At 36.7% G+C, this 14,412-nt stretch overlaps 1 protein-coding gene across 1 annotated transcript in view; it reads left to right on the top strand.

Annotated features, from left to right (window-relative positions):
- The window catches only part of LOC106874396 (uncharacterized), a 66,662-nt gene that overhangs the window by 40,975 nt on the left and 11,275 nt on the right, over nt 1-14,412 (top strand). Inside the window, exons 7-10 of the mRNA XM_014922121.3 lie at nt 227-334; nt 3,224-3,401; nt 12,734-12,833; nt 13,065-13,171. Of these exons, the coding sequence (XP_014777607.1) occupies nt 227-334; nt 3,224-3,401; nt 12,734-12,833; nt 13,065-13,171 (493 nt within the window). The remainder of the gene's footprint in view (nt 1-226; nt 335-3,223; nt 3,402-12,733; nt 12,834-13,064; nt 13,172-14,412) is intronic.

The following is a 14,412-nucleotide window of genomic DNA, read 5'->3' as shown; positions in this document are numbered from 1 at the left end:
TGACGCTGAGCACAGGTGCCATCCCATTCCCATTTCTGAGTATACTTACCTTGTGTTCTGTAATATTTTTTTTATTGTGTTTCAATTTTGAATTTAAAAAATGGTTGTTTACATGGTGGTAGCAGGGCTGCCCATTCAGCAAAAATAAGCATTATTCTTTCATATTCAAAATATTCATCTTTTAAACATCAACTTCTTTTTATTTTTATTCATTTTTTTTTTTTAGGATATTCATGGGAGCTGGAATCACATGGGTGTTAATGACAGTTGGCCTGCAAATTCTCTATTTTTGGATTTATCGTTCACATATATTCATAACCACTGAGAGTTTAAGGTAAGTAAGCATCTAAGGAAAACAATCTTGTAATGTTGAAATATTTGACATACCTGCCATGATGTTATAAGAGCTAGTTGTTATTCTTCCCATTGTTGTTTAGCCTTGGGTGATTACCTGTCATATTGATGTATGGCCAACAGCATTAAAGCTCTGGCCATCCCATCAGTGTTCAAGATTATATTACTCAACATGAGTCATAAAGGTGTGGTTTATAAAGATATATGACTGGGATTTCCAACAGGTCCTTAATACAAAAGGTTTATGCAGAGGAAGTAAAATCATTCTATGTTATTGCTTGGTTGTGACCTATTTATTCAAATCCTATTTCGGTGACTTTTATTTAACATTTGAATGTAGTCATTCCCATGTATAACTTTAGCTTCACGAATACTTTAACCGTGTGACACCTATGTATGACAATGAGAATCAAAATTAACTAAAAATAACTACAAATATCTTGGATAAAGTGTAAGAATCAGGCATATAGATTCGTTAGTTTATTATGCATGAACTAAAGGTAGCTGAAATGAATCTCATACTAAATACTAGTCTTGTAGCCCCTCCTCAGTCACCGCCAGCACACCTATCTCTCCTCCTTTCCTTATCCTTGTTGTGTCCCATCCAACTTTCCTTCTCCCAGTCACCACACTAATTCCTATGTCTAGTCCTTTCTCCCCAGAATATTGTCTGTCCGGAACCCCCTCCCTGCTAATGTCTTTCAAGTAGGTATTAACTTGCAACAGTTTAAATAGAATTTTAATGGCATTGATCTCACTTGTCTTGGGAGGTGTATGACTAAATAATAAATAAATAACCATTTGGAAACGTTTCCATATATTTTTGACTTCAAATGTGATTACTGCTATCTCTGCCTTTCACTCATTCAGAGTAGGCTAATCATTTGTTGCCCAAAGAAGTAACAGTTCCCTGTACACTGTCACCACTTCCTTACACTAGCAATAACATTTGTTCTAAAGCTACCTACAGAGGTAATTAGATTGATCACCAAGGTATGACAAATTATCAGGAAGGTGCAGGTGTGGTTATAGGTACAGGTGTGGCTGTGTCGTTAAGAAGCTAGCTTTCTAACCACATGGTTTTGGGTATTCCCACTGAGCAGCCCCTTCTGAAAATGTCTTCAGCTTTAGCATCAAGTCAACCAATGCTTTGTGAGTGGATTTGGTAGATGGAAACTGAAAAAAGTCCATCATGTATACATACATACATACATACTGTGTGGATGTTCATTGTGTATTTATAGATGTGTGTGTGTATGTATGTGTGTGTGTGTGCATGTCTTTGTATGTCTTTGTAAGTGTGTGTCTTTGTGTGTGTGTGTATGTGTATATGGTGAGGTGCATGTCTTTGTAAGTATGTGTCTTTGTGTGTGTGTGTGTGTGTATGTGCATGTGTGCACGTCTTCGTATGTGTGTCTTTGTGTGTGTTTTTGTGTAAGTGATGGTGCATATATGTGCGTATATTTATATTTATGTTTGTCTCCTACTACTGTTTGACAAAGGTTGCTGGTTTGTTTATATCCCTGTAACCTGGTACTTTGACAAGAGTTGAATGGAATAGGTACCAGACTTAGAAATAAGTACTAGTCTCAATTTGTTCAGTTAAACCTTTCAAGGTTCCAGCATGGCCACAATTCTAATAACTGAAACCAGTGAAAGGTAACTCTGACCTTGTTAAGAATATTCTCATGCATAACTTTAATGACTCTCAAACCATGCATTCATATACTTTGTTTACCAAATACTCTCCAGACTGCTGATTTTGGCATCCTTTCAAATGCTGTTCTCTAGATCACAGACATTTCAAACTAAAACGGTTTATTCTTATCTAAGAACTTTTGTTATGCTAAAAATTATACAAAACATATTACTATAAATATGTATAACAAATATATTATACAAAACATTACTACAAATATTTTCCCATCTTCTGACACAAAATGAAATTGCACTTTAATATAGCAAATCCTGCCAAGCTAATTCTTCTGTTTCTACAGGTTAATAATATCAGAACTACACACTAATGAATTAAACTTGTAAATTTATTAATAATTCAACTGCTAATACTTGTGAGTTAATCAACTTAGATGAAGTAAGGTGATTGAAGGTGAAAGAAAACTATTGAGAATTAAGTGCCATGGCCACATGGATATTTCAGTATACTGGCAATGGGATGTGAACCCTGAACCAACTGGTTGATAGATAAATGCCTATGTGTAAATATATGGCAGTAGTTTTGATTAAATAAATCATTATCAAAGAATAAATAAATAAATGATAGCTACAAGAAACAAATGTTCTGAAACACCAACTAGTTTGATCTATAATAAACTGCAGCCAAATATTCAAATTACACCTATTGTCTTAAAAAAGAAGACCGTTTATATCATAGAGCCAGTTACATTACCAACAACAACATCATCGTCCTTATCCCCATCGTCATCATCATCATCATCATTTAACATTTGCTTGCCACGCTGCTGTGGGTTGGACAGTTTGATAGGAGCAGACTAGCTAGGGAGCTGCCCAAGTTCCAAATGTGTGTTTCAGCTTAGTTTCTATGGCTGGATGCTCCTTCTTAATGCCAACCACTTCAGAGAGTGTACTAGGTGCCTTCTACGTGGTTCTGGCACAGGTACTTTTATGTGACACTGGCACGAGCACTTTTACATGGCACCAGCATGAATGCTTTTTACATGACATCAGTGCTCACGAGCCCTCAAGAGTAGGACCTCTCAGTTAAGAGAAGGATGCAGAGAACATACCTGTAAGCAGAGACAGCTACTATCATCAGGCTGTCTTGAGACTAAACAACAGCTGCAATAATAAGAAATTCAATTTTTTTTCATTTTGTAATTTTCATATACAGTTCAGCTACTATTTGGAGCCTTGTAGTCTTGGAAGTTATTGGCGTTTTTATGATCAACACAGTGAGCTTAGCAGCTGTCTGCAACTATGTGATACAGTGTGAAGCTATCATACTCTTTGTAAGGGGAATATCTCTTCGATTTCTTGATTCTGGACAGGATCTGCCGAAAGGCATGAAGGTAGATATAACTTATACTATTATTATTATTAATATATTTTACTTCTTAGAGATCTCGGTCTTACTTGCTCTGGTTGATTCTGTGAGAGTGGACAGCACCCTTTTGTCAGAAGTCCCACGGAGTCTATTATTATATGAAAACTCACACCTTATTTTGTTGGGTATGGTGGAAAGTGTCAGCTGTCCACAGCCAGCAGACTAAGGTGACACTTGTTTACTGGTCATGCTTCAAGAACCCTGTAAAGGAGTCTTGCAGTTCCAAGCAATACTGATTTTTGTAGGTGTTCTACCTTCACACTTGCACCGGTCTTTTTCAGCCATGCTGGTAGTTGAGTGCTGATGCTTCCAAGTACACCAAATACTATTGGTATCACATCTACTCCCCTCATTGACCACAACCTTCATAATTTTCACTTTTAATCATCATAGTTGTTTATTTTTTCTTCCTGTTTCACATTGATCCTATTGTTACTGGGACATGCTATGTCGATTATCATACATGTTCTTTTTTATTCACCACAACAATGTCTGGTTTCCTATGTCTGGTCAGGTGATTGCACAGGATCGTTACATCCCACAGGATTTTGCAATTCTCATTTTTGGTGACTCCTTCTGCTCTTTGTAGGCCATGATTTCCACAGAGCTCCCAATGGATCATTCTTTCCACATTGTCATGGCATCATATATATTTGCGTTGTGCCAATTTCAGGCATTCACTAACAATGTGTTGTACTGTTTCACCCCTCTCACCACACATTCAGCATTTGTCGCTATTGGTAGTGCTGCCAATTTTGCACTTCATATAATTGATTGTGGCATTAATCACGTTTGGATAGTGCTTTTTACGTGCCACCGGTATGGGAACTAATCAGGTGGACCTGGCATTGACCACGTTTGGATGGTGCTTTTTATGTATATATATATATATATATATATAAATATATATATATATATATATATGTAGAAAGGGAGGAAGAGAGACAGAGAGATAGAAAAGCTAGAAGAAAGGAAAAGGAAAGGAAATCAACTAGGGAACCATTTAACACAAGTTCAGTTTAATACATTCATATGACAGGAAGAGTAGGAGGACTACCGAGGTGTGGCTGTAGACACAGAAGTGAGGCAGGTAGATATTGGACATCCGGTTGATTCTGTGAGAGTGAACAGCACCCTTTTGTCAGAAGTCTCACAGAGTCTATTATTATTATGTTTTTTTTTCTTCTTTCTTCAAATTTTTTCCCATTTCTCGCCGAGTGTTTTCCGTACACCTAGGACAGAGAAACGTTGTATGCATTCCCAATTTACACACGCAAATTCATAGGTAAAACATGTATTTAAGAAAAAAAGAAGAAAAAAAATCATGAATGGATGTTGTTTTCACAGCGATAATGCTCTTCTTAGTACATGAGTCGTTCCAATTAGCACGATTTTTTGCACCTCCTGTAGAGATGGTAAGCCTGGTATTATTTTCAAATAGATTTCAGTACCTTTTTTTATCATTCCTAGAGATCCTACAATCACTGGTATGGTAGTCGCCTTGAGGTGCCACATTTTTTCAATTTCTATTAGCAAGTCTTTATATTTACTGATCTTGTCAAATTCTTTCGCCGCTATATTATGATCACAGGGAATACTCATGTCAATTAATAAACACGTCTTCTTTGTCTGATCTTTTATGATAATATCCGGTTTATTAGCTTTTATAGTCTTGTCGGTATGTACGGGGAAGTCTGAGAGAATCGATACATTTTCTCCCTCAGTCACAGCTTCAGGATGGTGTTTATACCATTTGTCAGCGCTTTTGATTTTATAATGCTGACATATTGTCCAGTGTAAATACTGGCCAACTCTGTCATGTCTTGCTTTATATTCTACAGGTGCTAACACTCTACACCCTGAGATTAGGTGGTCTATAGTTTCAATCGCATCGTTACAAAATCGGCATTTTGGGTCAGCTCCATTTTTTATCACATTGGCTTGGTAGTTCCGGGTTAATAAGCTTTGGTCTTGAGCAGCCAATATGAAACCTTCACTCTCTGCTTTTAGCCCTGAACTTCGTAACACTGATGCGTGCGTTTCTGGTCGACATCAGCTTGTTTGCTACGAGCCACATACTTGCCATGCAGAGGCTTCTGTTCCCATCTGCTATCTAATTTTTCATGTGCTTTTGTCTTTGCAATTAATTTTATTTTCTTTGCAGCAGCAGTTGGCGCATTTCCTTCAACCTGATCAAGCTGGTGGGTATCTAAGAGTTCGGTAGCGAATTTTTTGCTCTCTTTCAGAATAGAGTGAAGTCTTTTTGGTCTTTCATGTTTTTCAACAAGTTTCAGCATCCAATCGTTGGTTGTTTCAAGGTATTTGGCCAGTCCGATTGTGGTGGTTTTGTACGTAAGTTCAAGCTGGATCAAGCCTCGACCTCCCTGAGCTCTGGGGAGGTAAAGACGATCCACGTCTGCCTTTGGATGGTGCATCTTATTACAAGTCAGTAGCTTGCGGATTTTTCTATCAATTCTGACTATTTCACTGGTATTCCAGTTAAGCACATTGAAGCTATAAAGAACAACTGGGACTGCTAAGGAATTTATGGCTAACACCTTATTATAAGCATTCAGCTCAGACTTCAGAACTGCTCGAACTCTTCTATAACATTCCTTCCTAACCTTCTCTTTCATGCTTGCATGCTGGATACCAGAGCCTTCATTTATTCCTAGGTATTTATAGGTTTGTTCCTGCTCAAGTTCTTTTATTACTGTTTTGACATCTAATTCTATTGAACTTGACTTTACTAGTTTCCCTTTCTTAAAAGTGGCTTTGGCACACTTTTCAAGGCCAAACTCCATCCCGATATCATCACTGAATCCTTTCACAGTATGTAATAGTCCCTGAAGCTCTTCATCATCTTTGCCATATAGCTTTAAATCATCCATATAAAATAGATGGCTTATTTTCTTGTTGTCAATTTTATAGCCATACCCTGTTCTATTCAGTTCACTTGAGAGTGGTATCAGTGCTATGCAGAAAATTAGTGGTGAGAGCGAGTCACCCTGGAAAATGCCACAGTTTATGCTAATATTGTTTGAGTGCAATACTCCATTAGAATGATATAATTGCAGCTTCGTGTTCCATAGGGACATATACTTTAAAAAACCTGAAATCACAGGAGAAATTTTGAAAATGTCCAGCGATTTCAGAATCCACGAATGTGGTATGCTGTCAAAGGCTTTTTTATAATCAATCTATGAAGAGCTGAGATTTCTGCGCTTGTTATGGCAGTTCTCAAGGATCATGCGATTAATTAAGAGCTGATCTTTGCATCTGTATGAGCCTCGTCTGCATCCTTTTTGTTCAGTGGGAAAGAGGTTATTCTCTTCCATAAACGTATATGTTTTCTCCACTAGAAGAGATGTCAAAATCTTATAGGTAGTAGACAAACATGTTATAGGCCGGTAGTTTTTTGGATCTTTGGTTTTGTTATTTTTCGGGAGGAGGTAAGTAATACCATTTGCCATCCAATGGGGAGTTTTTTCTGGGTCTTTCATAATACTATTAAATAGTATTACTAAGATTTTGTGTGCGGACGAGAGTGATGAGAGCCAGAAATTTGGTACTCTATCAGTACCAGGGGATTTCCACTTATGAGCCTTCGTTAGTGCCCTCCTTAGGTCAGCGACTGAGATGTCTTCCCATACCTGTTCTTGTAGATTTTTGTAGGCATCTTGGGTGCGTTTGATCCAGTCTGCCTTTTCATTGTATGGTTTCTCATCACTCCAGATCCCTTTCCAGAAGTTTTCAACTTCTTCCATTGGGGGTGGGTTTTCAATGGTTATTTTTTCTTTCCCTATTTCCCTGTAAAATGATTTAGCATTGGATTTGAACATCTTATTTTGCCTGTAGAATCTGATTCTTTTCTCAAATCTGCGTATTCTCTGAGCCTTCGCTTGAACTTTCTGTTTCAGTGTTTCATTCGCTGACATTAGTTCTTCTCTTGTTGAGAGTCCATATTTCCTCACGATCTTCCTGCTTTTTCTTGATTTTATATCATTTCCAGAGATTAGCTCAGTTAATATTGATATCTCCCTTTGCAATGATTCAATCTCAGTTTCAATTCTACTCCTCCAGTTTGATTTTCTTTTCGAATTTGGTATTGTTGGTTTTTTGGGTGTTAAACAGCGTCTTTCAATTACCTTAGCAACAGAGTAGATAATTTCATTTAACTTATTAAGATCGGGTTTTAGTTGTTGTATGATCTCTTGTGTAACATAGTTGCCAATTTTTATTTGTGTTTTATGTTGGTGTGCATTTGGGAGTTTATGGAGTGGTTCCCTATCATTCATATTTGTATGCCTTACAACTGCAAGCTTATTCAGAACTTCCTGCTTCATTTCAGTGATAGATTTTCTGTGTTGTTCAGCAAATATGTGGTCTTCAAATTCTGTTTCAGCATCATTTTCTTGGCTGTTTTCCCTAGGGTCATTATATTCTCCTTTTTCTTCGGGCTCTTGAGTGGTTTCAGCAGATGGTCGCCTTTCAGTCAATGCTTGTGGTCCAACGTTCCTCTCCTCTGCTTCATTATTTCTTTCCTGACTTATATTTAGGTCGTTCTCTACCGCTTTTTTAATAGAGGTCAATTCTGCATCTGTGAGTCTGGTATTTCTGAGGATATCTCTTCTAACATTTGCTAATCTGTTTTCATCTAGATTTGGTCTGCTAGCTGGATTCCGGCTCCTCCAAATTCTGTAGGAGTTTGCGGTGTGTTTCTCTTGGGTTGGCCTACTTAATGCAAAATATATTATTATTATTATTATTATTATTATTATTATTCAGTAGTTTTATTTTTATAGCGTGCTTTCACTTCACTACTGAGCGCTGCTCTGTGTGCCTTGGGCTTCCTATTCTCTATTGCATAGTCAAACTGAATCACAAAATCCCATAGGATCTTTGCATTTCTATCTTCGATGATACCATCAGGTTTTTGGTTGTCCCAATTTTATTCTCTGTCAAGTCCATACTTGTTGCAATGTGTCCAATGGACAAGCCTGGATATATTGTCGTGGCATCTCTTATATTCCTTCTGGGCTAGTGGTGTACATTGGCCAGTAATATGACATACAGTTTTATCGTTTTGTCCACAGATTCTGCACTTATCACTTTCTGATGTGCTGTCTATTCTGTATTTTATGTAGTTTGTTCTTAGTGCTTGCTCTCGGGCAGCACAGATTAGAGCCTCCGTTTCCGGTTTTAAATCACTTTTAGTCATCCACAGCCATCTTTTTTCTCTGTCTGTCTTATCTTCAACATCTGTATAAAACTGACCATGCATTCTTTTCTTTATCCACCTATTTTCAGTTTCATTCGTTTTCATATTCTTGTACAGTGCTTTACCTTTGCAATCTTTCATCCTACACAAGACTGACCTTCTTACTTCTAATAATAGGGGTTCTGTGGCATTTTTTTACATACCATGCTATGTTGTTTTCTTTTGCTCTAATGCTGTGTCCTCTCATCCAATAAGTCCTCTCCCCACTCTTTTTCTTGGTACATACAGTCTGTTTGTGTCACTTTTTGGGTAGAGTGACCCATATCTAGTTAGCAACTTCCTTGTCTTTCTGTCTAAGCTGTTTAGTTCATCTACTGTCCATGCGATTACCCCTGCTCCATATCTAAGGAGTGAAACCACTCAGGTGTTGATAGCTTGAATCTTATTCCTTCCATTTAATTTCGACTTAAGGATCAGTCTCAGTCTGCGCAAATACTCCTCCTTAAATTTTTCTGCCAGTCCATACATTTGATTTTGCCTCTCTTTGAGACTAACACACCACACTTTCTCAGTCTGAACTCCATTCTGATATCAGCACTGAAGGTATACACCGTATCAACGAAGGAACTGACTTGGTCTCCATCTCTACCATAAAGTTTGAGGTTATTCATGAATAACAAATGGTTGAGTTTTTGTTGTCAGTTTTCGAATACAGACCCAGTTTTCACTTTCCTCAGAATCAGTGTTAGTGGTATCAAGCACAGTACAATGATCAGTGGGGACAGGCACTCCCCTTGGAAGATGCCCTTCCTAATTTCTACTGTCCCTAAACTTCTTCTGTATGCTGTAAGGTCCATCCTCCAATTCGCCATACCTTTTCCAAGCAATTGCTCAATATTCGATGCAATACCAAATAAGTTCATACACTCCATAATCCAAGAATGTGGGATCATATCGTACACCTTACGATAGTTGATTCATGACATGGCTAAGTTACTATTCCTCCTCTTGCAGTCTGTAAGTACAGTTTTGTCTATCAGGAGTTGATCCTTGGGACCTCTGCACTAACGCTTGCAACCCTTCTGCTCATGTGGCAAGACTCCATTTTTTTCCAGATGTTCATACATTGACTCTGCGAGTGTTCCAGTCAATAACTTCCACATAAGTGGCAAACAGGATACCGGCCTGTAATTGTCTACCATATTGCCTTTTTCGATGCTTTTTCAGGCACAGCACTGTCCTATTCAATGTCAACCACTCTGTTATTAATTGGTCGGCATTTAACAAGGTGTTGCGTTGTGCAGCTATTCGTGCATGACATTCACCAAATCTTTTGATCCAGTAGCCTTGAACTCCATCTGGTCCTGGGGCCTTCCAGTCGCTCATTTTTTTTTTGCTGATTTCCTTCACTTCCCTAACTGAAATGACTAGTTCTGCTTGTTTGTTTCAGTTCTTGCAACCATTCAGCATCCTTCTTGTGCTCCTTGTCTTTGCTCCAGATGTCACTCCAAAACCTTTGACTTTCAATGTTATCTGGTATCAACTTTTCATCTGTACACTCTCCATTTATTTCTTTATAGAATCTCTTCCAATCTACTCTGAATAACCTATTCTGGTGGTAACTCTTCATTCTTTGGTCGTATCTTACCATCTTTGCTCTCTTTGCAATCAAATGCTGTTTAAGTTCCTCCATTACTACTTTCAGGCCCTTTCTTTCAATATTATACTTCCTTTTCAGTGCCCTGTATTTTTGTTCGCTTTTAAGCTCCCCTTTCTCTTTTCATATTATTATCATCATCATCATCATCATCAGTAGTAGTAGTAGTAGTACAACAAGCTGCCAGAATCATTAGGACATTGGACAAAATGCTTAGCAGCATTTCATTTGTTTTACTTTCTGAGTTCATATTCTGCTGAGATTGACTTTGTTTTTAATCTTTTTGGGATCGATAAAATACTAACCCCGTCCACCCCAGTTCTAGGCCTTGTGCCTCTAGCACAAAGGATTTTTGTTACTATTTTATTAAGGCAGTGAGCTGGCAGAATCATTAGTGACTTGGCAAGAATGTTCAACTGCTTTTCTTCTGACATTTTGCACTCTGAATTGAAATTTACAGGTCAGAGTTGAGTCTGTATTACTGATGGTAGAAAAGCTGTCTGAATTTAAATGATTAAGTGAGCTTGTAGAATTCTTACAATAAGGATAGCTAATCTTAAGTGAGTTTCTATTAAAGCTTTGGTATTTATGATTTGTTGGAAAACAAAAAGAAATTAAGTTTAGAAAATCTTACCCGGTATAAATTCTTAAGTTTAAAGTAGCATTTGGATTTTACTTCAAAATCTTTCTTGGTCTATTTTTATACTTTGTAATGTTTGGTGGGATTGTGTATTGTATCTTATGTGGAAAGCTGCTATAATGAAGAGCCTCATTATAATAACTAGAGGCTCTAACGAACATTACCTGTCACTCACCATATCTTGAACATATTACTTCCCTAGGCTTTAACACACTAAACTCTCAATGTCTAGCAAATAAGATGGTAGAAACCCTTTAAATTATCCAACATATTTCCAACAACAACTTTGGCCACCTTTTTGAATTCAAGGCTTCAAGTATTTTGTAGAATAGCCTATAAAAAAATCAAAGAAGTTCATAATTCATGATTTTCTGAAACATTTTTCACACTCAGAATTGTTGAAGCATAGAATAAATTCTCTGCATCAATTGTTAGTTGTCAAGACACTGCATTCTTCAAAAGTTCCATGCTTCCCAAAATTTCCCAACACTGCACCTGTTGTGCCTATGTACCATTTCCTCTTTATGGCTCTTTCACTGTTCATATTTCTGTCCTTTTCTGTTTTAATCTGTGTGTTGTGCAAATACTTCAGGCTTTCACTGCTGTCTTTCTTTACTTGACTTATGACTACTTTCTGTTCCCCCTTTTTTTCTTTTTCTGGTGATTTGTAGTGTACTTGAGCACTGAATACAAAAAGCTCATTATCATTATGATATTATAGAGGGACCCTGGTTGTTCCATTATTTCAGCCTTGTAGTCACTCAAAGTGATGGCATGACTGTTTAGAGCAGTGGTTCTCTATTTTTTGTTTCTGGACCCTTTTGATTACACTTTTATTCTGGTGGAATTCAATAGCCATTCAATGTTGAAAACCTAGTTTTATAGATACTTCTTTCAAATTTCTTATTTTGTTTATCACACATTAACTTGTATAGGCTGAACTATGTAAAATGTTAGAGAAAGAAACTTAACTGTTTCTTGAAATAAATACATCTAAAGCAAAACTTTTTCATGGACTCAATACTACTGTGGACCACCAGTTTACTATTTTGCTTGCATGGAGTTGATCAAAATTTAATATTGAGCCCTCAAGTCCATATGGATTCCATTTGTGAAACACTGATTTAGAGCTATTTCAACAAATTTTAGAAGTGAACACCAGTTGCCCCTGGTCTAATGTATAATTGAGAGAATGTAAATGTCTCTATTTTGTCTATTTGTTTACACATTTGTCATTTCCTACCTGCTTACTTTTTGTAAATTATGTTCTTCTTCACCGAACTATTGCAAATAATATATATGATGTTTGTTAGATGAAATATCCTACTCTGTCATCTACATTAAAGGTAATGGTGGTTTCTTTAGTGTCTAAGTTTATGCTGCTATATGGGTTGAGGTCAGAAATTTTGTAAATGTTAGTAATGCTGCTGTTAGATAGTTCTCTGTCATAAAGATGGTTTGTCTTGTTTGATGATATGTGTGCATATGTGTGTGTATCATTCAAACATATACATATGCATTTATGCATGTATGAATGCATGTATGTATGTGTATATATTACACACATACATGCATATATACATATATATATATATATATATATATATATATATATATATATATATAAATAGATAGATGGATAGAGAGGTAGATAGATAAATAGACAGATAGACAGACAGAGACAAAGACAGAGAGAAATAGACCGATAGACATACACATATGCGTATTGTTTCATGATGCAATTCTTTGATCTTTTCTTTTTCCTTCTATTAATTCCAGCAATTGGTAGAAATTAAATGTCATTTGAAGATGTTGAACAGCAGTACTGGCAAGATGACTTCTTTGGTAACCTTTATATTTGCAGCTTTTACGGTGATTGGTAAGTTTCTCTACACTTTTCTTTTTGGTTTACTAAGATACTTCCTCAGGGTTTGGACTTTACTCCACTTAAATCTTTTTTTGTATTCAGTTTACAGAGTTTATTGAGTTTTGGCTTAACATAACTAAAAACTTCAAATATATATAGTATTTTTTGTTTTTCTTTTATGTTGGTGTTTTCTTTTCAGTAATCTCTGTTAATCTCTGTTATGGTTTTATCTCATAAACATAGGTTTGAATACATTATGTATGAATACTGCAGACCAGGCAGATATTTGGGTCTACCGGAGTCTTTTTCCTCTTGTCTGGGGAGTCATGCTCTTTGCTCCATTAATACAGGTAAGAAACACCAAATATCTTCATTTTGTATTATCATTTGCTCTGTTAACAAAGTAATATCGATAATAATTCCTTAAAAAGACATAAAATCCGAGATTTTTAAAAGAAAGCAAAATGGGAAGATGTGGTGTTTGTACTTAATTTTCACCAAGTGATTATTAATGGATATCACAACTAAATATCCAACTCTTGTTACTGGGAACTTAAAGCTGCTCTTTGACATCTGTCAATGAGAATAATGATGACTTCAAATTTTGGTGGTAGGGTTGTGTTGAATTAACCCCAGCACTGGAAATTTTCTTGTTTATGTTGGTCACCAGAAGGATGTGAAGAAAGTCAGTTAACTGTGATTTGAGCTTAAACAACACAAACTATTTTGTCTACTATGCTAAAAATTCTGTCATTCACTAATGTCTTATGAATAAATACAAAGATCGTTACCAGCGTTGCCTTCCTGGCACTTGTGCCAGTGGCACATGAAAAGACATTCAAGCGAGGTCGTTGCCAGTGCCACTGGACTGTCTCATGTGCAGGTGGCACGTAAAATGCACCATTTTGAGCGTGGCCATTGCCAGTACCGTCTGACTGGCCTTCATGCCTGTGGTACATAAAAGCATCCACTACACTCTCGGAGTGGTTGGCGTTAGGAAGGGCATCCAGCTGTAGAAACTCTGCCAAATCAGATTGGAGCCTGGTGTAGCCATCTGGTTTGCCAGTCCTCAGTCAAATCGTCCAACCCATGCTAGCATGGAAGGTGGACATTAAGCGATGAGGATGATGATGATGTAGCGATGAGGACTGGCATATAAGCTGAGGAACTAAGCACACAAGATAAAATTAAGATGAATGACATAATACATCCCCTTGTCTTCAATAGGAATTTAAATTTGAAAGGATGTGAAAATGGCTTAAAAGTGCTGTTTTAATATCTAAAACAGAAGAATATATATTTGTTGAGAAAGACCAAAGTTTATCCACAATAAACTAGTTAAAAAATAGCTTAAATGGAGACAGTAAATGTAGGCTATACAGTGAACAACAAAAACATTATCTCCAATTCTCTGATTTCGGCCAAGTCAAAATATATACATAGGTAGGTTGAAACAATGAGAGAACCTCTATGCAGTTATTTGACATGTTAAAAATAGCAGCAAAAATTTTCCTCAAATCACATCAAACCAAAAATAATTATAAAAAATGAAGATGGAATAGTCATTGCTGATTATAGATGTGCTAAACCA

This window comes from Octopus bimaculoides, chromosome 5, assembly GCF_046866305.1.
Source record: "Octopus bimaculoides isolate indiv1 chromosome 5, ASM4686630v1, whole genome shotgun sequence".
Taxonomy (NCBI): Eukaryota; Metazoa; Mollusca; class Cephalopoda; order Octopoda; family Octopodidae; genus Octopus; species Octopus bimaculoides.
Note: the sequence above shows the minus strand (reverse complement) of the source record. Positions and strands in the feature narration are given on the sequence as shown.